This window comes from Leucoraja erinacea, chromosome 43 (genome assembly GCF_028641065.1).
Source record: "Leucoraja erinacea ecotype New England chromosome 43, Leri_hhj_1, whole genome shotgun sequence".
NCBI classification, from domain to species: Eukaryota; Metazoa; Chordata; class Chondrichthyes; order Rajiformes; family Rajidae; genus Leucoraja; species Leucoraja erinaceus.
Genome location: NC_073419.1, coordinates 627,398 through 651,434, shown reverse-complemented (window position 1 = coordinate 651,434; position 24,037 = coordinate 627,398). Strand labels below are relative to the sequence as shown.

The following is a 24,037-nucleotide window of genomic DNA, read 5'->3' as shown; positions in this document are numbered from 1 at the left end:
GAGCCGCTCAATCCATCTGGAGGACATCGCAGCTTCCGGTATATGTTGTTAATACACGAAACGCATACTTTCCTACCTGTTAAAAACCGCCAAAATGTTGAATTTTTGCGCTGTCAAAAATTGTGGAAATCGGGGTAAGCGTGAGAGACATGTACCCAACTTCAGAATTCCAAAAGTGAAGCGAAATGAAGGTAAAGAGAAGCGAGAGCTGAAGGGACAACAACAGCTAAAGTGCTTGGCGAACATTGGCCGTGCAGATATAGAAATTGAAAATATTGGGAATTCGTGTTTGCTCACTGCATTTCATCAACAGTAAGGAATTATTTGTGTTTTTTCTTGATTCCTTTGGTATCTAAAAGTCTCAGAAGTGATAAATCTGGCTGTAAAATTTTGCTTCAGAGGCGTTTTCTTTTTGTATGTAAAAACCCACTTGAGAACCATGGGCGATTTTAAAATTTTGCAGCCAGATTTATCACTTCTGAAACTTTTTAGATGCCAAAGGAATCAAGAAAAAACACAAATAATGCCTTACTGTTGATGAAATGCAGTGAGCAAACGGCCAATGTTCGCCAAGCACTTTGGCTGTTGTTGTCCCTTCAGCTCTCGCTTCTATCTATCGTCATTTCTCCTCACTTTTGGAATTCCGAAGTAGGCTGAAGTCTCTCACGCTTATCCCGATTTCCATAATTATTTACAGCGCAAAAATTGACAATTTTGGCGGGTTTTAACGGGCCCGCTACGCTGGAAACAATGGTAAGTACTTACCTGCAGATTATCGCCTGTACTCCAATTGGAGTAGCGTAGCAACAGTACGGGTCTTGGGTCGTGACCCGACTGCCGTGAAACCTCCCTATATAGTTTCCACATGTAAGTTGAGGAAAGATGCTGCAATCATTACAGAGCTGGCTAGTTTCTAGTGTAGGGATTCAAAATCCTAATTGTAAAAAAAAACTTTTGTACAAACTTCTGGTAATGAATACAAGTTGATTGATGTATCCATTTCTGAAGATATTGCCCGGACAGTGCTAATTAATGAGCTGAGCATGAGAAAAAAAGAGCAAAAGTAGGCTATCCATCCCTTCGAGCCAGTTCTGTAGTTCATTACGATCATGGATGATCCATCTCAGTGCCATTTTCAAGCATTATCCCATATCTCAAATATATTGATCGTCATTTTGAAAGAATACAATGACCATGGCTCCATAACTCTCATGGATAAAGAATTCCAAAGGCTTACCTCCTTATGACTTAATTTCATTTTTGCTTCCGACTGTGCAGTAATTCCTTAATGGCAACCAAGTGAGATGGCCCTGGAGTGAGACAGGAATCCAGCCATGCTGCCTTAAAGACACACACCACCCTGGCCATCTCTCATTTCACTCCTACCATTGTTAAGATATAGGAGTCTGAAAACTATGACCACCAGGTTCAAACATAGCTGCTTCCAACTACCACCAGGCTCTTTAAAACTACAAAATACAAAAAAAAAACTGTGGACTTACTTTCGTTGCACTAAGGACGAAGAAAGCAAATGGCATGTTGGCCTTCATAACGAGAGGAGTTGAGTATAGGAGCAAAGAGGTCTTCCTGCAGTTGTACAGGGCCCTAGTGAGGCCACACCTGGAGTATTGTGTGCAGTTTTAGTCCCCTAATTTGAGGAAGGACATTCTTGCTATTGAGGGAGTGCAGCGTAGGTTTACAAGGTTAATTCCCGGGATGGCGGGACTGTCATATGCTGAGAGAATGGAGCAGCTGGGCTTGTACACTCTGGAGTTTAGAAGGATGAGAGGCAATCCTATTGAAAAATATAAGATTATTAAGGGTTTGGACACGCTACAGGCTCGAAACATGTTCCCGATGTTGGGGGATACCAGAACCAGGGACCACAGTTTAAGAATAAGGGATAAGTCATTTAGAACGGAGACGAGGAAACACTTTTTCACACAGAGAGTTGTGAGTCTGTGGAATTCTCTGCCTCAGAGGGCGGTGGAGGCAGGTTCTCTGGATACTTTCAAGAGAGAGCTAGATAGGACCCTTAAAGATAGTGGAGTCAGGGGATATGGGGAGAAGGCAGGAACGGGGTACTGATTGTGGATGATCAGCCATTATCACATTGAATGGCAGTGCTGGCTCGAAGGGCCGAATGGCCTAGTCCTGCACCTATTGTCTATTGACTTTGGCCTTTCTTACACTAGTATTGGGACTATTAATTTATTGATTTATTTTTCTTTATTATATCTTATCACATGTACTGTGATTACGAGCCTGTCATGATGCTGCAAGTAAGAATTTCATTGCTCCATTGTAGGTACTTCTGACAATTAAACACTCTTGACTATGATGATCGACTGGAAGTCTTTGGCTTTTTAGCCCAGAATGAAGCAAAGTAAACTGGGTAAGAGATACATGGCAGGAAAGGGTGTAGGAAAAAAATGGCTATTTGTTTCCTATCCCTAATTGACTCTCAACAGGATGAATGCTAGATCATTTCAAAGTCAAGTATCAGGTTAAGATCTGCTGCCATATGCAAGCCAGACTCGATAAAGATGGCAGATTTTTTTCCCCTGGGGAGGACACTGGTGAACCAGATGGTCTTCTAACGAGAATCCCGTGTTTGCAGTCCTTCCTCAGACAAGTGATATTTTTTAAAGTCCAGATTGAAATTAAATTCAGATGCCATGGCAGACTTGAATTTGGGTCCCTGGTTGTTGGTCGAGACCTCTGGTACTGGACTCGTCCAGTACTTTCACCATTGTGCCACCACCTATTTATTGATGAGACTGTGACCTATTTATTGATGAGACTGTGCTGCTTGACTTGAAGGTGTGGAGAGGCAGCAATATCGGCCCTCTACCTCTGCACTGAGTGAGTGCGGGCAAACACAAAGCAAAGGGCAGTACCTGATATTTATATTTTCAAGTACTTTGTTCTTAAGGGAAGGAAGACAATAGCAGGGGAACTTTGACCGTCTTTCCTTGATTGATTCACAAAATGAAAGAAATTTGGATTGTGAAAGAAATAACCTTAACCTCAACTACAAAGATGAATTTTAATTATTTTTTAATTTTATGAATGAAATGGATCCTCCTATCTGTACTAACTGATCCTCCTATTTGTAAGCTTGCAGGGAAAAAAATCCAAATCATGTTTTTATAAGGGCCAGAGACACAAAGATGATAAAAATGAATTATTTCATATGGGAGCTACATCTTTTTCCATCAAACGATTAGATGAAGTGCTGTAATTTTTGCTGATACATAAAACTGTTACTTTTATCAAACCCCAAAACCATCACTCATTCAGTTTAAATGCATTTTCTTTAAAAAAAAATCTGAATTCACTCACTTGCGTGATGAGATGTTGCCATAGTGATGGCATTCACTTGCCTCCGTGCAACACAGTTCTATACTTCGAGACATAACCCCCATAATTAAGTACCTTCACCAGAGACTGTCAGCTTAGTAACAATCTCGCTGACAAAGCCTTTTAACACATCAAGTACATTAAATGTCTCGTTCATTCTTTTACAATCCAAATCCTGACATCTTAAACACTGTTTCATCCTTAACAAAGCACCATGTTTTCCACCTAAATATGCACTCCCTCCAACACAGGCATATAGATACAGCAGCCTCATTAATAAAAGGCAACATGCTGAGGTTGGGGTAAATACACAGTCTTTTACCCAGAGTAGGGGAATCAAAACCCAGAGGATACAGGTTTAAAAGTGAGGGGGAAAAGATTTAATAGGAACCTGAGGGGCATTTTTTTTTTTTTTTTTTTTTTTTTTTTTTTACACACAAAGGGTGGTAGTTATATGGAATGAGCTGTTAGAGGAGGTAGTTGGGGCAGGTACAATCACACTGCTTAAAAAACATTTGAACAGGTAGGATAGGTTTAGTGGGATCTGGGCCAAAAGCAGGCTGGTTAGACTAGTGCAGATAGGGCAAGTTGGTCAGCATGGGTAAATTTGGTTGATCAGCCTGTTTCCACGCTGTATGAGCCAATGACTCAATGTTTCAACTACACTTGTCAACCTTACTACCTCTTCTTAAAAGGTGCATGGGAACAGAATCATTCTCTTGTTCCCTTCCAAGTGACCTTCTATCCTAACTTGTAAATATATCACCAAACCTTCACAGTTGCAGTTCTAAATATTGAAACATCACAACAGTTCTACAAACCCATCTTTATCAAATGTCTCCCATGTTAGGACTGTGCGGGTTATGGACATTTGCCCTTACAGAATATGCATATCACCGCCCTAAGTTGTGAGATAAGCAAGAAAATTTGCTCTCGTGAAATCTGTGCAAAATAAGGTAGATATAGTACAAATTTTTTTTCTTATTCTTCTTGTTTTTGCAGCACATGGATGAGGCAACTTTATGTGATGGAAAAATCGAGATACCTGCTCGCCTGTTTTTGAAAAATGAACCCGCCACTCCTTTGGGGTCATTTCTATTTCAGGGCATTTTGCCACCACCCTCTCAAGAACAATTAGAAATAGGCAAAATATATTATTTTCATTTCAGAATAACAGACATGTCTGTATGACATTTTTGAGCATAAAATCTTTACACAACTCCAGTAGATTGACCTAAAAAAACAGGAAGCAAGACAGGTATGAACTGACAAGATTTCTCCACATTCCAACAATAACTCTCTCTCATAATGTAAGTTCATGAAGGCGGTATATATGTGTCAGGTCCTATTTTTAAATTTATATTAGTGTACAATGTTATGTCTTAATAACCAGGCATTTTTTTCTTGATATGTCAGCACAGAAGTGGACCAAAATGTTTGGGGGTAAGCAATTCCAGATTATGCAGAATTATATTTAGTTTAGTTTAGAGATACAGCGTAGAACCAGGCCTCTTCAACCCACCGAGTCCGCGCCAACCAACAATCACTCCATACACTAGTTCTATCCTCCACTCTAGAGACAATTTACAAGATCCTGCACGTCTTTGGAATGTGGGAGGAAACCGGAACATCCAGACAAAACCCACACGGTCACAGGAAAAACGGGCAAACTCCGTACAGACAGCACCCGTGGTCAGGATCGAACCCAGGTCGGTTGGCGCTGTAAAGCAGCAACTCTACCGATGCTCCACTGTGTGGCAGCGATAATGAGTCCAAATGGTCATTATTTTGTATAAAATATGTTTCAGCCACCTACTCCCTGCATTTTGGAATAGAAGTATTTTCAAGTTTACAAGAGTACAATTCTGACGAACAAAATTACAAAGTTACAGATAGACAATGAGAGTCTGACCATGATCGGCAAACAGTGATACATCTGCTCATTTGCTACTTGAACAGTAAACAGAGCCACTTAGCATTCAGAACACCGTGGATGGCACGAAATGTGGTGAATCACGTTGGGAAGAGAAAAAAGCTGATGTCACTGAACTTAGCAGAAAAACAACCTAGAACCAAAATAACTGTTCCAGCAAATCATTTCCTTATACTTCAGATACTGTTCAAACTTTTATTTTTGAAACCAGCAGATTTCTGTCTGTCATTTTGCATTCTATTTCCTGTGATTTCTATATATCTAATAACATATATCTAATAACTGAGAACAAAAATCATTTTCTTTGTAAAACTCATTAAAACTTATAATTTTCTAACCATAAAAGAAAACTCCCAGGGCATGATAGTAGTACAAGACCACTGGTGGAGTGTTAGAGAGAGCATGTTCGCAATTAGGGAGCAAATGTGAACTCCAAATTTGTCATTACATGCAGTGAGGTTTGAAAATGTAAGATTAAAAGGGCGGTGGTAATATGCTTGCAAAATTGGCCACAAGACCAAAGGCAAAAATTACTGCCAACAGGCTCTTTATGAGACTGAAGATATGCTACAGACATGAGGATTCAAACCAAGTCACAGCACATACTTTATAAGACAAGCTTTCAAAGTTTATCTTATTGGAAATATTGGTAACTGTAAAGATGGTAACAGATTTCAGAAGCACGTGCTCTCATGAAATGATCAGTTAAATAATTTTAGAAATTACACAGCTTCTCTAGGCCTGCCATTTTCTGAGAATCATTTGGGTAAATCAAATGTTTACCCCAGGTGTGTTAAGGGGCTGCCGAAAGTTCAGGGTTTTAATAAGATTGCAAGATAAATTGTAGACCTATTTATTAAAAGGCCAGTAAGCAGAGGACATACATGTAAGATGAGTGTTCAAGATGGAACTGCAGATTGAAAATCGAAGGTAGACAAAAGTGCTGGAGAAATTCAGCGGTTGCGGCAACATCTATGGAGCAAAGGAAATAGGCAACGTTTCGGGCCAAAACCCAAGGGTTTCGGCCCGAAACGTTGCCTATTTCCTTCGATCCATAGATGCTGCCGCACCTGCTCAGTTTTTCCAGCACTTTTGTCTACCATGTAAGATGATTGTCAAAAGAATTGGTATTGTGGGATGGAGGGAGAAATGTAGAGACTTTTTTTCTGAGCAAATTATATGACAACAGCGCTTTTGATGGGGAATATAAAGTTCAGCAATGACCTTGTTAAAAAAAAAACTAAATTACACAATTAGATAGGAAGAATGTGCAGGAGTGTTTTGAAAGAACAGGGAAACAGGATTTTTTTTTTTTTAGAAAGGAACTGCAAACACTGGTTTAAACCAAAGTTAGATACAAAAAGCTGGAGTGACTCAGCGGGTCAGCCAGCATCTCCGAAGAAAAGGAATAAGTGATGTTTTGGGTCTTGTCCCTTCTTCAGGTCTATTCCCTTTTCAAGTCTATTCCACCTATTCCTTTTCTCCAGAGATACTGTCTGACCTGCTGAGTTACTCCAGCTTTTTGTGTCTATCTTCAGAATAATTTGGGTAATTATTTTTTTTAAATTGACATGGGAACAATTGGCTCCTTCTGCCCAGCATTATTTTATGATTCCATTGGTGCAATGGGTATCTCAGAAAGGTCAATATTTACATTGATCCCCATCCATTTAAATATAAAGCTACTGATGCACACCATTCCCCTTAACTCCTACCTTTCAATAGAGAGAGCCCAGCAACTGAAACTAATAAGCAGAATAACGTTCAAAATGATAAGAAGTTGCCCATTTGCTTGTATTTTACAGCATTACACTTAGAGCATAAAACAGTACCGCACAGGTCCTGCAGCCCATAACATCTATGTTGAACACGATGCCAGGTTAAACTAATATCCTCTACCTTCTTGTACATCGTGTGCGTTTGATGTGGGTCTCAGTTAGGAGAGTAAACAGGTCATACGATGAGGAGCATATACGTGAATTACTTTGGCTACATGCCAGGATAACATGCGGAGATAGACACACAAAACGCTGGAGTAAAACTCAGCGGGTCTGGCAGCATCTCTAGAGAGCATGGATAGGTGACGTTTTGGGTCAGGACCCTTCTTCAATCAGAAGACGGGTCCCGACCCGAAACGTCACCTATCCATGTTCTCAAGAGAGTTTTCAAAATGTTCTCAAGATGTTTTCATTAGAGAGTTGGATATACCTCATGGGGCGAACTGAAACAAGGGATAAGTGGAGAAAGCAGGAACGGGGTACTGATTTAGGATGATCAGCCATGATCATATTGAATGGCGGTGCTGGCTTGAAGGCCTGATTGGCCTACTCCTGCACCTATTTTTTATATTTCTATCTGATTAATATCCTTCCATCCCCTGCACATCCATGTACCTATCTAGAAGCATCTTAAACGCCACTATTGTATCTGCCTCGAACAATGAAACTGGCAGTGTGTTACAGGCACTCACCACTCTCTGTGCAAAATAACTTGCCCCGCACAGCTCCTTTAGACCTTCCCCTTGTCGCCTTAACGATATGCCCTCTATCTTTTCAGCCTGGACACTGCAGTCTTAAACCAAATTCTCTTTTAAAAGGCTCCATCAATAAATGGGGTGTAATCTTTGGTATTTCAATTGAGGTATAATCTTTGGTATTTCAATTTCTCTAACAAAGTTTATGACAAGAGAAAGTCAAGGCCAGGAAGAGGCCATACAGCCTATTATCTCTACTATTATTCAGGAAAACCAGCATTTTGAACGCTAATGTCAAATACAGAGCCTTTAAAATGATATGGGGAAAATGGGATGTATTCAGCAAAAAAAAAAACTTAATCTACAAGATCTATTAAACTCTCAACTTATATACTAATATGGATATAACAAGATGTCCGTGACAAATATCATGACTGGAGATTTGACTACAATCTGATTAGTCATTCCCCCATGGATCAAGTGGAATTTGCATTATACAGATACAGCATTTTATCCTGAAGATTAACTAAGAGAGGAAAGTGACTGAGTCAACCAAATATTTGAAAAGTTAAAGGCCTATGAAAATGTACTTAAGAATACATATCTTCACAGAAGATTTCACTTTTGATAAATTCAATCTGTTTTTATTGTTTTTAAATGTTTGCAGATTGCTGGAGCTTGATGAATCCAAAAACGATATATCAGTTAAAGCTGACAACTAAATTGGTCCAAGTTGCTTTAATCCACACAAATTAAACTGTTTACGTTTCACTCGTGACTGATGAAGATTGCACCTGGTTTCTCATTACTCCTGATGTCAACAATGAATCAGACAAAGTAAACCAGACCAACTTCAAATTATCATGCCTATCAGTTACTTGCTGGACCATTCGAAAACTAAAATGCCTGTCCCACTTGGGCGTCATTTGCGCGTAATTTCATTTACGCGACGACTGTTGCGGGAAAATCGTCTAGCAGTACGACAGTTGCGCGCCAGGTGCTCTTGAGAGCCCTGCTTCTTTTGGGAGCCATTTGCGATGTCGTTCGTACTTAGTCCAATCTCCGTGGCAGGGATTTTCCCAGTGAAAATCAAAGATACTATGGCGAACATTTTTCAAAACTACGCGCGCTTTATACCCGGGTGGTCACGTGGTGCGGCGCTCACATGACGCGCAAATGGCACGCCGACGGTGTACAGACGACGGTGACACATAATAAATGAGCATAGGCAACGTTCGTGCGTCACCGTGCGTAACCATGCGTCACCACGCCGTCAGTACGTCAGCGTCCGGCATCAGTACGTCAGCGTGCGCAAGAGATACATCACGCAGGTGGTGCGCAAGGAGTTTGAGCCTCACAAAATCCTTGGGCGCCACACGTCACTGCATTCGCTACCAAGCCTCACCACGCACGCGTCACGACACGCCAACCAATTTTTAGGATGTCGTATAAATGATGCGCAAATGACGCCCAAGTGGGACAGGCCCTCAAATCTATTCTCCTTTCCACCACCTTATCCTAAAAGCCCCATTTAAACATTTCATTCGATTTTACCTTAAATAATTCCCAACTTCAACCATTCCAAATGTCTTCTAATCCTTCCCATCGATTTGTTGCGCATTTGATTAGATACTTCAATATTGCTAACTGCTCAGTTTCACATGGCGGATAGAAATAAATTGCTGAACCAATGTAGTTAGTCTAAATTTCACACTGATTTTGTTTAAAAAGTGGACCCATCTGCTGATGGAAACTGTTTTTAGATGACATAGGTAAAGCCCAAATAATGCTTCATCATCATCCTCCCCGATTGCCTTTACGGACATAGGACAATTTTAGTAAGACATTTTATTTGCGTTATCTGTAAATAACTTAATTGTCTTGTATTTCCCACCACAGTCCATGGCCTAGGTATTAATGTACTCATATGTGCAACTTTAGAAATTCATGAATATGTATCAGGTCGGGTTCCTTGCATTATTTAGACAACAAAGATGTTCCAAAACAAATCATTTTTCATTTGGGAAAGTGAAACAAATTCCAGGATTGACCATGTAAGTATATAATATCTAGTTAGATATTTAGGCACTTACCGTTATTATTCTTCTCTTCTGCTACTCCCCTCAAAACAATGTAAATGTGAATTCAACAGGATAAAATAAATGCTATCAAGATTATTTTTAAACCACTCAACTGCCATGCTGAAGGTTATAAAGATGCCCAGTAAACACGAGTTGCTAATTTCAATCCACAGAATCCTTAGGGTTAGTAAGCAATGGATTAGTTTCAAGTTCAAGAGAAGTAGTGCATGCAAAACGACGGGTGCTTTAGTAAACCAAAGGCAGATATCATGCTGTGCCATTACAGTCAGTTTGAAATTCCGATGGCAAGATTTTGTAAGTTGAAGCTGGGGAGAGGAGTGGGGGAGAGGGAAGGTGGAGAGGAAAAGTGCTCTTGGAACACACCTTCATCTGGACGAGGACCTTTATCCAGATGCCCCTGATCAGCCTGTGCACATACATTTCCAATCTCCTTTGGTTCCAGAGGATCATCACCAACTCCCACTCGTTGATTCGGTGCCTTCGTGACCTTCGGGTGCACCGGGGCCTTCAAGGCCCTGTGCTGCTCAGAGGTCATTTTCACACCAATCTCCTTCTGTGAAATACCTTTGGTAGGGCCTCGCTTTTGGAGAGGTTTTGCACCTCCTTTTCTCAAAGGTGACTTTGGACCTTTCTCCTCGTTGTCATCCAGCTGTTTTGGTGCTTCGTGCTTCAGTGATTGGGGAGCAACGTGGCCGGTGCCCTCCGAGGCTCTGACTTCAGTTTGACATTCCAGAGGAGCCTCCACCTTCTCAAGCTCCTCAGAAGGTTGCTGTAACTTTGGAGCAGTAGTCTCACTGCTCGGACATTCTAGTGGACTCTGGGTAGGCTCTTTCACCTCAGTTTTCTGCTGCGTTTCAGTGGGTGTAAATTCACTAGGTTCATCCAGAGCGAACTTCTCTTCAGTACTATGCTGTAAATCAGGGAGAGTTGTTTCTGCATTCATATGTTCTATCACCTCCGTTACCTCCAATGTTTGATGTGACTCACGGATCTCTGGTTCTTTTGTCAGTGGATGCTCTATCTCCTTCACCTCAGTCGATTGCTCGAACTCAAGTGCGCCCATTTCATTCCCATGCTGCAGAGGGCTCTTTTCTACCTCCTTTACCTCCGGCTGTTGCGCTAGTTCAAGGGTATCTGCCTCTCTACCCATACAGTGTGAAGGGCTTTCTGCTAACTTTGTCTCTACTGATGTTTCCTCTGACTGTTGGGGAATAGTTTGTCTAGCAACTAGTTCTAGAGAATTTCCATCTGCATCCTTCACCTCAGGCAACGTATTTGATTCAAGGGAAGTATCTACATTTTCTATAACCATCTCTGACATATCCACCACAGGCATTTGCTGGGAGTCAAGGCTACCTATTTCTCCACGCGTTTGATGCAGAGGCATCTCTGCTGTCCTGTTCACTTCAGATGTTTCAGTTGATTCAGGGGGAGTAACTTTTCCACTAACAGAGTTCTCAATCATCTCCTTCACCTCAGACATGCACTCGGGGAGAGAAGGAGTACTTTGTTTAACAATGTTTTCTAAGCAAGGATTTGCTATCTCCTTTGCTACCTCAGGCACTTCCTTCCATTCAAGAGAAGTTGTTTCTCTATCTAGATTTTCAGTAAGGGTTTCTGCTATTTCTTTTACCTCAGATGATAGCAGCAACTCCTGGGAAGCATTTTCTACACCTTCAAGTTGCGAGTTGGTCTGTGCAACTTCTTCCACTTTCTGCAGCTCAGGGGCAGTCATTTCCCTACTTGTGTTTTCCAGGGGAGTCTGGACTATTTCACCCACTTCAGGTGTTTGCTTTGTCTCGGAGGGAACAGTTTTTGGATCTACTTGTTCAAGGATAGGCACTTCCATCTCCTTCAGTTCAGGCGCTTTCCTTGACTCAGGGGGAGCATGTTCTACATCCCCAAGTTCCAGCGAAGTCAGTGCTAATCTGTCCATCTCAGACTTTTCCTGAGACTTGCAGGAAGCAGTTTCATCGCTGCATTTTTCTGAAGAAGGCTGTAGCACCTCTTCTACTTCACACTTTTGGAGAAATTTAGGGGAGCTAATCTCCCTGCTCCAGGAATCCAAAGGGTGCTCAGTCCATTCCACTTCTGAAATTGACTTCACCTGCGATGCGCTCTTTGACAAAGCTACCTCTACTCTTTGGCTCTCTCTTCCTGCTGACTGAGGCCACTCGGAAGAGGTTTTAGTATTCGGCAAAGGGACTGAAGCCATTTTTTCTCCGGCATATCCTGCTATCCAAGCACTTGGCACGTTATCCGCCGGTTGCGCTTTTACCTTCATCCCTGGCATCTCCTTACATGACTTCTCAGTGTTAACAACCATTTCTTTGTGCTCTTGTATCCCTCCGGAGGGCAGCTCTTCTAGCCGCTGATCAGAAATAATTCGATGAACATCTTTAGCTTTAGATGGCACATCTACTACGGGTTGAGATGCCTTGGGATGGGAACGCTTTTTCTTTTTCTTCTTCTTCTCCACCGCCACTTTGACTACTTGGGATTCTTTGGCTTGGGCGATTTCTCTTACTTCATCTGCAGACTTGGCAGGTTCCAAAGGTGAAGCTTCAGTAACTGGTATAACGGTGCTTGAGGTGGTGCTGGTAAGTCCCGTCGGAGTATCAATGTTTCTGCAGGAGGGTGGGAATGGATCTGTGAAGACAGGAGTTTCAGTGCCATGGCCAAAGTTCTCCTGTTGCTGGGCGTTCAGCATGATGTTTGTTGGGGCTGGCACTTGAGCATCAACAGTGACCTCTGTTGTCATCATCTTTGACAGAAAGTGATGGTCAATTATGGCAGCACTGCTCAGAGCTGGGTTGCTGCAGTCTACAGAGTAGAAAGATGTTTCAACTTGAGTCATGCTGGTCAATGGTATACCAAGTTCTTCTACACAAGGGAAAAATAGCAGCTAAATACAACATCATTGTCAACTCTAGATACACATATTTTCAGCAATTCTTTTGCTCTCCTATGCTGTATACTTCCACAATTGTGGCACCAGTGTTCAATATGCAACATTCTGGTAACTCTTTAAAACACAGAAGAAAGAAGCACTGATTTCTACAACATTAAGCAATACTAGTAAGGCCCAAGTTCAATCACCACCATACACTTTAACACAGATTTCATCATGATGGTTCCATCGCCCAGTTATTGAAGTCAAAAGTGAGCTGGAATATTGAGAAACTAGAGTTTGTGCTTCTGACACCTGCTGAAGATAAGGATATGTACTACTGCAACAGATCCCCACATTTGATTAGTTTGGTCACAAAAGAAATACCAAATGCAGTTTTTAATCTATGATTATCAACTGCGAAATAACTTTTTTTTTACTCTTCAAAGGGATTTAATTAAGCTGGAAAGGGTGCAGAAAAGATTCACCAGGATTTAACCATGACTCGAGGGCATGAGTTATGAGGAGGGGCTGGGTAGTTTGGGCCTTTATCCTTGGACTATATAAGAGGCTGAAGGGTGAATTTATTGTGGTATACAGAATCATGAGGCATAGAGAAGGTGAATAGTCACGGTCTGTTTTCTAGGTTAGAGGAGTCCAGAACTAGAGGGTGTAGGTTTAAGGTGAGCAGGGAACATTTTTCAAAAGATCTGCAGGGAATTTCTCCACCCAGAGAGTGCTGGGTATATGGAATGAGCTGCCAGAGGAATCTGTCAATGCAGGTCTAATAGTGATATTTATAAGACATTTAGAGGTACATGAATAGGAAATGTTTAGGGGATATGGGCTAAACACAGGCAGATGGGACTTGTCAGCTATAAACCCTGGTCGCAATGGATGAGTTGGGCTGAAGGGCCTGTTTCCATGCTGTATCGCTTGAAGAAATGCGAAAACAATACCCTGTTGGTCAAATGGATAATGAGATGTGTCCAACTTACCTAGATTTTATCAATATAATCTCGTTCTCATCTCCCAATACAGCTTGCATATACATATTCTATTAATGGCAGCAATGAATCTAAACAATAATAATTAGCAAGGCCTTTGTCAAGATCCTGCATGGTTGGGCAGTCTGGAAGGTTTGATCACATGGGAATAAGTGGGCTGGCTAAACTTGGTTTGATGAAAGGAGTCAGAGGCAGTGGTAGAGTTGTTATTCATATTGGAAGCTGTGACTCGTGGCGTCAGGCAAGGATCAGTGCTGGTCAGTTCCACTGTTGTTTGTCATCTGCATTAATGATTTGGATGACAATGTTGTTTACATAGTCAGTAAGCTTGAGAACGTCTGTAAAATTGATGGTATAGTGGACAGTGAAGGTGGTCATCTAAAGATTGCAACAGGGTCAGGATGAATTGTGTTAAGGATCTGCAGATGGAATTTAACTCTGACAAGTGCGAGGTCATAGAGTTGTACAGCACGGATAAAATCCCTTTGGCCCAACTTGTCCATACTGACCATAATATCCCATATATATACACCTGTAAATGTTTCCTGTCCATGCACCTATCCAAATATCTTTTAAATGCTGTTATAGTTCTTTCCTCAACTTTGTGTTGCACTTTGCTAAATTAAACCAGGGTTGGACTCGCACACTAAATGGTAGGGCCATGGAGAACAGAGAGACCTAGGAGTACAGAGACATAGTTCCCTGATAGCGGCAATATGGATGGATCGGGTGGTGAAGGCATTTTGCATGCTTGCCTTCACTGGTCAGGGCATTGAGTACAGGAACTGGAACATTATATTGCTGCAACTGTACAGTTTGGGCACTGCGAGGCCAATTTGGAGCATTGTGCGTAGTTCTAGTTGCCCAGCTATAGTGGATATGAGACACTTCCCATATAAAAGGGACAGTAGTTGCTCTCTTTTGATGATCCTTGCTAACACTAAAATGGTATGGGTGTATCACTTATCAACCCTTGTTGCAACACTGTTTATGTTTTGTTGTGCGCAGATATGTTTAATTCCATTCATATTCCTGAAATAAAAAATCTTAATGGAATTATCAATGAATAATCATATTTCACTGGAGTTTAGGATGAGGGGATATCTTATAGAAACATATAAAATTATAAAAGGACTGGACAAGCTAGATGCAGGAAAAATGTTCCCAATGTTGGGGCGAGTCCAGAACCAGGGGCCACAGTCTTAGAATAAAGGGGTCATTTAAGGCTGAGGTGAGAAAAAACAGATCGTTGTGGATTTGTGGAATTCCCTGCCATAGAGGGCAGTGGAGGCCAAGTCACTGGTGGATTTAAGAGAGTTAAGATAGAGATCTAGGGGCTAGTGGAATCAAGGGATATGGGGAGAAGGCAGGCACGGGTTATTGATTGGGGACGATCAGCCATGATCACAATGAATGGCGGTGCAGGCTGGAACAATTTAACGTTTTGTTTATTGGTCCCCTTCAATGGAGCAGCATTCCATTTTTTTTCCACAGCTGAGCATCATAACAGGATGCTCCAAACCTACAAACCATTCAAGGAAAGGAGGGGCAGGCGAGACAAAAACTTAAAATCCGGCGCTAAGCCCACTTTCCCACTTCCTCCAATTTTATAACCAGATAAAAATAATGTTTCTTTTTGTCAATGGATAGAAAACAAATTGTCCTTGACATGAGCTCCTTGCCTCTGCACCCCCATTAACACCAAGCAAATAAAGAAAGGTGTGACAAGATATTGAAAGCTGCGAGCTGTTTACTTTGAAACAGCCGAGCAATCCATAGAATTCGGTCACACATTAAATCCAAAATGAATGAGGGTCACTCCTCAATAACACTCATCTTTCCACTACCATTCTTTGGCACGGCACGTAACACCATGTTACTAAACCACAAGTGAAAACCCTCTTTATCCTCACTCCCTATCCTCCACCTAGCAACGCTCTCATTATTGCCTGAAAGCTTAAGTTCTGCTGCAGATCATCCTACACACACAATTTTCCGGTACTCTTCCCATGTTCACTTGTATCTGGAGTAGGTGCCATCCGTCATCATCAGATCTATATAGACTGCCCTCCATAATGTTTGGGACAAAGACCCATCATTTATTTATTTGCCTCTGTACTCCACAATTTGAGATTTGTAATGGAAAAAAATCACATGTGGTTAAAGTGCACATTGTCAGATTTTAATAAAGGCCATTTTTAAACATTTTGGTTTCACCATGTAGAATTTACAGCTGTGTTTATACATAGTCCCCCCCATTTCAGGGCACCATAATGTTTGGGACACATAGCTTCACAGGCATTTGTAATTGCTCAGGTGTATTTAATTGCCTCCTTAATGCAGGTATAAGAGAGCTCTCAGCACCTAGTCTTTCCTCCAGTCTTTCCATCACCTTTGGAAACTTTTATTGCTGTTTATCACCATAAGGACCAAAGTTGTGCCAATGAAAGTCAAAGAAGCCATTATGAGACTGAGAAACAAGAATAAAACTGTTAGAGACATCAGACAAATCTTAGGCTTACCAAAATCAACCTTTTGGAACTTCATTAAGAAGAAGAGAGCACTGGTGAGCTTACTAATCACAAAGGGACTGGCAGGCCAAGGAAGACCTCCACAGCTGATGACAGAAGAATTCTCTCTATAATAAAGAAAAATCCCCAAACACCTGTCCGACAGATCAGAAACACTCTTCAGGAGTCAGGTGTGGATTTGTCAATGAGCACTGTCCACAGAAGGCTTCATGAACAGAAATACAGAGGCTACACTGCAGGATGCAAACCACTGGTTAGCCGCAAAAATAGGATGGCCAGGTTACAGTTTGCCAAGAAGTACTTAAAAGAGCAACCACAGTTCTGGAAAAAGTTCTTGTGGACAGATGAGACGAAGATTAACATATCAGAGTGATGGCAAGAGCAACATATGGAGGAGAGAAGGAACTGCCCAAGATCCAAAGCATACCACCTCATCTGTGAAACACGGTGGTGGGGGTGTTATGGCCTGGGCATGTATGGCTGCTGAAGGTACTGGCTCACTTATCTTCATTGATGATACAACTGCTGATGGTAGTAGCGTAATGAATTCTGAAGTGTATAGACACATCCTATCTGTTCAAGTTCAAACAAATGCCTCAAAACTCATTAGCCGGCGGTTCATTCTACAGCAAGACAATGGTCCCAAACATACTGCTAAAGCAACAAAGGAGTTTTTCAAAGCTAAAAAATGGTCAATTCTTGAGTGGCCAAGTCAATCACCCGATCTGAACCCAATTGAGCATGCCTTTTATATGCTGAAGAGAAAACTGAAGGGGACTAGCCCCAAAAACAAGCATAGGCTAAAGATGGCTGCAATACATGCCTGGCAGAGCATCACCAGAGAAGACACCCAGCAACTGGTGATGTCCATGAATCGCAGACTTCAAGCAGTCATTGCAAGCAAAGGATATGCAACAAAATACTAAACATGACTACTTTCATTTACATGACATTGCTTTGTCCCAAACAATATGGTGCCCTGAAATGGGGGGACTATGTATAAACATTGCTGTAATTTCTACATGGTAAAACCAAAATGTATAAAAATGGCCTTTATTAAAATCTGACAATGTGCACTTTAACCACATGTGACTTTTTTATATTGCAAATCTCAAATTGTGGAGTACAAAGGCAAATAAATAAATGATGGGTCTTTGTCTCAAACATTATGGAGCGCACTGTGCCTGCCCTCTCCCTATGAAAATAAACATCCCTACCCTGACCTTGACATTAGCAAGCTCAGGAAACACAGAGGAACAGCCCTGTCTGCATAGCTTAATACTGGCACATTTGACAATTGAACCCGTTATGAAATACTCCAAAAAAACAACCTTCACTACGTAATGACTGCAAGGCAAAGTTAAACCCAAATTCAGGTCAAACAGATTTGTTCTATGATTTTTTTTCCCAAAAAAACCACAGCAAAAGTATTAATGCAGCTCTGACTCAGCTAAGGAGAAACCTGCACAATGAATGGTGGGACATGGAATGCCAAGGTCACTTTTAATTCCCTGGAAAACAAATTGGAGCAATCAATCACCTTCTGCGTGTCTGCAGTCACATGCAGACCAGAATGAAGGGTTAACTGTTTTGGTTCTTAAGTGAAACTAGCAAAGGCGTTGAATTGTCACAATCATCTGACACTTTGATAAAAACATTTTTTTGATGGCAAACCAGATCTAAAATGTAATCTCACAAATTGTCATGGTAGCATTTGATCTCCTGACCAGAGTTACTGAAATTGTATCATTGCAATTATTATATCATAACATAACAATGAAAGTAACTCCTGCAACTAAATTGGGAAAAGACCAATACATACAAAGTAAACCAAATGGAAATGCACCAATTCAATTTGGGGCTGCTCCCCCTTGAGACAATTTTCTTTAACTTTTGTGCAGCACCTCTACATAACCATGACCGTAACAAACAAGATAATATCTTGTTCCTTCTTTTGAAGGTAAACACTCCTTCCTAAGTTCTCAGGATGATGGTGCACTCGTGATGAATCAAGTCGGAGTCTTTAGACAAAATCCAGATGAATAATATAGCAGTCACATCCAAACCCAGAGTGCATTTTCTTGCAAAGAAGACAAAAATCAGAGAACAGGGGGATAGGTTGATAATTCCTCTCCACCCTTTGCCTCACTACCACACTCCTCCTGAAGGGATGCAGAGATCAACTGCAACTTTGACTGTTATTCCAGTTGGTTACACTTAACTCAGCATTAACATGGGATTGAACCAAGGCCTTGGTGATATGTATAACTCATCATATGAATCATAATGGGCAAAAGTTCTTAAAACAAAGATGTCTAATACTGCAGATTAAATTTCATTCCGTACCTTCTGTTTCCTGTGCTGACTCCATGCGCTGTTGAGATGGAGTCAGTGGCAATTCAACCCTTTCCAAGTCTTGTTCTAATTGCTTTACTTGCAGATTTCCTTCAAGGTCTGTAACTACAAACAAGGTAGAGATTTACAAAACAAATCTTTGCAAACCATCTCTGTTCACATGATTATACATAAATGAAAAACCCTAATCAACTAGCAATTTAACATTAGTACTTAAAAGTATATATTCTTCTGGCATAGGCCATTCATGCCAGTGTGATGGCCCAGCCTTTTAATACTTATCTACCACCCCCATAATAATACAATGGTCTCTGTCTCAATGGCCGTAACAATGTAGACCGTGCTCCAGTAATTTTCCAAAAATGTAAAACTTAATGGCCACATAGTGTTTAATGCGCACTTATCAACAAATAGATTTTTCTTTTAAATAGATGCACTTTTACAGATTATTATGCAATGCAAATAACTCAAGAGTGACACCTCACCCCATTATTACCCAATGACATTTGCATTTTCTATTTGGAAATCAATCAAAAGACAGCACCATGAATCTCAACAATCTTTTCCAAAGAAATGCTGAGATCACGATATCCCTTCTGTTCCACTCGCAGAAATCAGAGTTCCATGAATTGTATTAATTAGTTTCACATATGAGAGTGGTGAATCTGTGGAACTCACTGCCACAGAAAGTAGTTGAGGCCAGTTCATTGGCTATATTTAAGAGGGAGTTAGATGTGGCCCTTGTGGCTAAAGGGATCAGAGGATATGGAGAGAAGGCAGGTACGGGATACTGAGTTGGATGATCAGCCATGATCATATTGAATGGCGGTGCAGGCTCGAAGGGCCGAATGGCCTACTCCTGCACCTATTTTCTATGTTTCTATATCCTTAAAGCTCATTACCCTGTAGCCCACAGAATATGGCTCTGAATCATTTGGAAAATCAAGCCATTTAAAATGGTCCTAAAGGTCTTCACATAACACAAGTTCTGCTTCAGAAAAGCATGTCAGCAACAAGTGCAGAGTTGCTGCAATGTAATTCTACCTACTGGATTCCACCTCTGCTGGTGAAAGTGTCATGCTGCTGTTCGTGACTTCCTCCTGATAACCGCAAAGGTCTTCTTCAAATGCTAAGGGTGCTGTAACAGCAGCCATGGAATCTGCACAAGCACAACAGAGGTTTGTAAGATAAGTATAATGCAAATGTACAAGAGCCTTCTCTTGAATGGCATCCAGAAGCACTTAGCAGTACTGAGCAGAAGCCCAGTTCAAACCTTGGATTAGTTTAAGGGGATACAATCCAAAAAGACAATTCTCCATGTTCCCAAAAGGCTTCTTTTTGCCCCAAAAGTCACTATTCCCATGAAAGCTATGCTTGCAGGAATATTTCTGCACATATGTAGTGAAGAGAGACTGGGATACATGATCCACTAACTTGACACTCAATGTAAGTGTCTGTAAGAATGGCCACTTAGAAAAGTGGTGCTGAAATATTCATGATGTGAAGTCACACTCTGCCAGGATCATCATCAGTGGGGGGGGAAAAACAAAAAAAATAGCCCCCAAACGCTCATTGGCCATACTGCCCAATCTCCCAGAAAATTCAAAAGGACAGCTAACAACACAGAATAGCTCACAATGGCAAAAAATAAATGCTATTAGACCCAAACAGATGGGACACTTTCACCCAAGTTGTGGACAGGTTCCCATGAGAAACACTCGAAATAGACATAAGAAATGGATTCAATAGACTTTTCTGATTTCTCAAAAAAGAATATATAAAAAAGGAGAGGAAAGCAAGAAGCATTGTACATTGTGATGCTTATAAATAGGCAGATGGGCTAGATTGCAATAGAAAGAGTGCGCAGATAAAAGGTAAGATTTTTCCCAAGAGTATTGTCTAGATATCAAAGGCAGTTGTTGGAAGAAACTCCTTGATTCAGTGGCATTGGTAAGGTTAAAGACAGATTTGGGTTTAAAGAGCCTTAAAAAAACTTCTACAAACTTGCTGAAGGAAATAGAAGACAGACATGGCTTAAAATAATGAATGAAGTGTGCGCTCCATTTGGAGACCAGATGTTAAGAGTAAGAAGAGAAGTGAAAGATCCAAGGGAAAGCATATCAAGGTTGAGACAGTGACTGCTAGATGCAGAGAAATGAATAACTGAAAGTTTTCATAGTAAGGTAGAAAACTGAGAAACATCCAAGTAAGCAGTACACAAAGTTCGACAATAGCAGTCAAATGCTGAGTTTGATCCAACTCTTTGCCTCTTTATACCTCTGGTTTCAAGAGTAGTATCAAGCATTTCCCCTTGCTGAGAAGCCATTTCTTCAAAAGAAAGCTGGGTCACTTCTGGGCTTTCTTCAAATGTTGGCTCTTCTGCAAGATGTTCAGGGGTAGAAATTTGTTTTATTAATATTTGAATGACAGTATTATTATTCAAACCATACAGCTCACATATAAAACTTACCTTCACCTCAGCGAGATCGAGTGATAGGGTCATGAAGTGTGGAAACAGGCCCTTCGGCCCAACTTGCCCACACCGACCAACATGTCCCATCTACACTAGTGTTTTTATAGCACACCCCAAGCATTTTATTTACCCAACTTTCATAAATGAAGATGCATAACACCAAAGTGAAGAGGATACAATGAACCTTTAGAAAATGCAGGGTCTTCCCAGCTGAGAAAGTACGAGTTCACACAGAAGTCGGCGCAACAGCTGGGCAACAGCTGGCTTTTGGAACACACAAATCAGGAACAAGCTGGATGTTAGATGTCAGCCATGTGACTTCTTGCTCTGCTGCTGGATGCATCATCGTGTCCAGGGCAAAGCTCAGTTGTGCTGAGCCGAGGCGTAGCAGAGTCTCTAGACCAGCACATTCCTGGTATACGCAGTGACCTCATTAATTTGAATGGAATCATCAAACTTTATTGAAAATGCAAGCGCAGGTAATTGGTTTCTTTAATGTCACATAATTTATTTTCAAATGCATTTTCAGTAAACATTTTCTTCTTCTATTTTGACCGTTTTGAAACATGCCTGATAACTAGAGATATCCTAGAAACAGTTATCAAGGCAAACGTTAATTTGTGAAGCAAAAGGAAAGGAATGCATGAAGCATTGTATGTTGCAATTCTAATAAATAGGCAGACAAGCAAAGTTGCAATAGGAACAAAGGGCAGTTTGCAGGCTGGCTGAAAGAAAAAAAGGTGAGATTCTTCCAAGGGCATAACCCACCATAAGGCCATAGGGACAGTCTTGGGAATGGAACAGAATCTATTTCTAGGACATTGTGCATCAATTCCTAGGACATTGTGAGAAACAAGAGTGGAAATTACGGACTTAATGGCAGAAATATTTGTATCAAGTTCAAGTGAGTTTATTGTCATGTGCCCCTGATAGGACAATGAAATTCTTGCTTTGCTTCAGCACAACAGAACATGGTAGGCATTGACTACAGAACAGATCAGTGTGTCCATATATCATTATATAAAAATATACACACATGAATAAATAAACTGATAAAGTGCAAATAACAGATAATGGGTTATTAATAATCAGAGTTTTGTCCGAGCCAGGTTTAATAGCCTGATGGCTGTGGGGAAGTAGCTATTCCTGAACCTGGTTGTTGCAGTCTTCAGGCTCCTGTACCTTCTACCTGAAGGTAGCAGGGAGATGAGTGTGGCCAGGATGGTGTGGGTCTTTGATGATACTGCCAGCCTTTTTGAGGCAGAGACTGCGATAAATCCCCTCGATGGAAGGAAGGTCAGAGCCGATGATGGACTGGGCAGTGTTTACTACTTTTTGTAGTCTTTTCCTCTCCAGGGCGCTCAAGTTGCCGAACCAAGCCACGATGCAACCGGTCAGCATCTCTCTACTGTGCACCTGTAGAAGTTAGAGAGAGTCTTCCTTGACAAACCGACTCTCCGTAATCTTCTCAGGAAGTAGAGGCGCTGATGAGTTTTCTTGATAATTGCATTAGTGTTACCGGACCAGGTAGGATCTTCAGAGATGTGCACGCCCAGGAATTTGAAGCTCTTGACCCTTTCAACCATCAACCCGTTGATATAAACGGGGCTGTGGGTCCCCCTCCTACTCCTTTCCAAAGTCCACAATCAGTTCCATGGTTTTGCTGGTGTTGAGGGCCAGGTTATTGCACTGGCACCATATGGACAGTTGCTCGATCTCTCTTCTATACTCTGATTCATCCCCATCAGTGATACGTGGTGTCATCAGCGAACTTGATGATGGAGTTCGCACTGTGACCGGTTACGCAGTCATGAGTATAGAGTGAGTACAGCAGGGGGCTGAGCACTCAGCCTTGAGGTGCTCTCGTGCTGATTGTTATCGAGGCTGACACATTGACTGGACAAAGGTGAAGTGCCAAAAGACTGGAAGGTGGCTAATTTTATGAATCTCTTTAAGAAAGGCTTCGAGGAAAATCCTGGGAATTACAAACCAGTTGGCTCAACATCAGTGGTTGTTACTGGGGGCGGAGGTAGATTCATGGAAGGTGGTCTTGGACAATACAGCTCACCCCCTCCATGACACACTGGTCAACCTGAGGAGTACCTTCAGCAACAGACGGGTTCCACCAAGGTGCAGCGCAGAATGCCACAGGAGATCCTTCTTCCCTGCGACTATCAAACTGTACAACTCCTCCCCCTTCGAGGGGTAGACTGACTCCACTCCCCTCCCCCCCACCCCAATCTTTGCACATCCCCAACCCTTTCCACTCATCATTTTAGTTTCATGTTTCATGTATCTTGCGTGTTATGACTGTTGGCTGATCAATTTCCTTCCTGGGATAAATAAAGTTCTATCGCACCGTGCCGTGGAGGGGATCCTGAGGATCTACATGCATTTGGAAAGGCAAAGACAGACAGCATGGCTTTGTGTGTGGGAAATCATGTCTTTGTTTGATAGTTATTTTTTGAAGAGATGATCAATAAGATTGATGGGAGCAAAGTGGTAAACGTTGTCTATATGGACTTTAGCAAGGTTTTTTACAAGATGCCATATGTTGGGCTGGTTTGGAAGGTTAGATCACATGCGATCCAGGGCAAGCTAGCCAAAAATGGATATAAAATTGATTTGAAAGGAGGAAACAGAGGGTTTGGGGTGGCGGGTTGTTTTTCACACTGGAGAACTGTAACTAGTGGTGTACTATTGGGGTAGGTGCTGGGTCTATTGTTGTTCGTTATTTATATTAACAATTTTGGATACGAATATAGGTGGCATGGTAAGCTAGTTTGTGGATGACACTAAAATTGGTAGTATAGAAACAGAAAATAGGTGCAGGAGGAGGCCATTCGGCCCTTCAAGCCAGCACCGCCATTCATTGTGATCATGGCTGATCGTCCCCTATCAATAACCCAT

At 41.5% G+C, this 24,037-nt stretch overlaps 1 protein-coding gene across 16 annotated transcripts in view; it reads right to left on the bottom strand.

The window, feature by feature from the left end:
• The window catches only part of LOC129714874 (microtubule-associated protein 4-like), a 251,694-nt gene that overhangs the window by 69,076 nt on the left and 158,581 nt on the right, over positions 1-24,037 (bottom strand). For 8 of the 16 annotated variants that reach the window (XM_055664728.1, XM_055664733.1, XM_055664722.1 and 5 more), the window contains 4 exons: positions 20,932-21,033; positions 19,703-19,813; positions 18,646-18,759; positions 10,235-12,754 (listed from right to left, as the gene is read on the bottom strand). In XM_055664728.1, coding sequence (XP_055520703.1) covers positions 10,235-12,754; positions 18,646-18,759; positions 19,703-19,813; positions 20,932-21,033 — 2,847 coding nt within the window. The remainder of the gene's footprint in view (positions 1-10,234; positions 12,755-18,645; positions 18,760-19,702; positions 19,814-20,931; positions 21,034-24,037) is intronic. The other 8 variants (XM_055664726.1, XM_055664727.1, XM_055664734.1 and 5 more) reach the window with 5 other exon arrangements.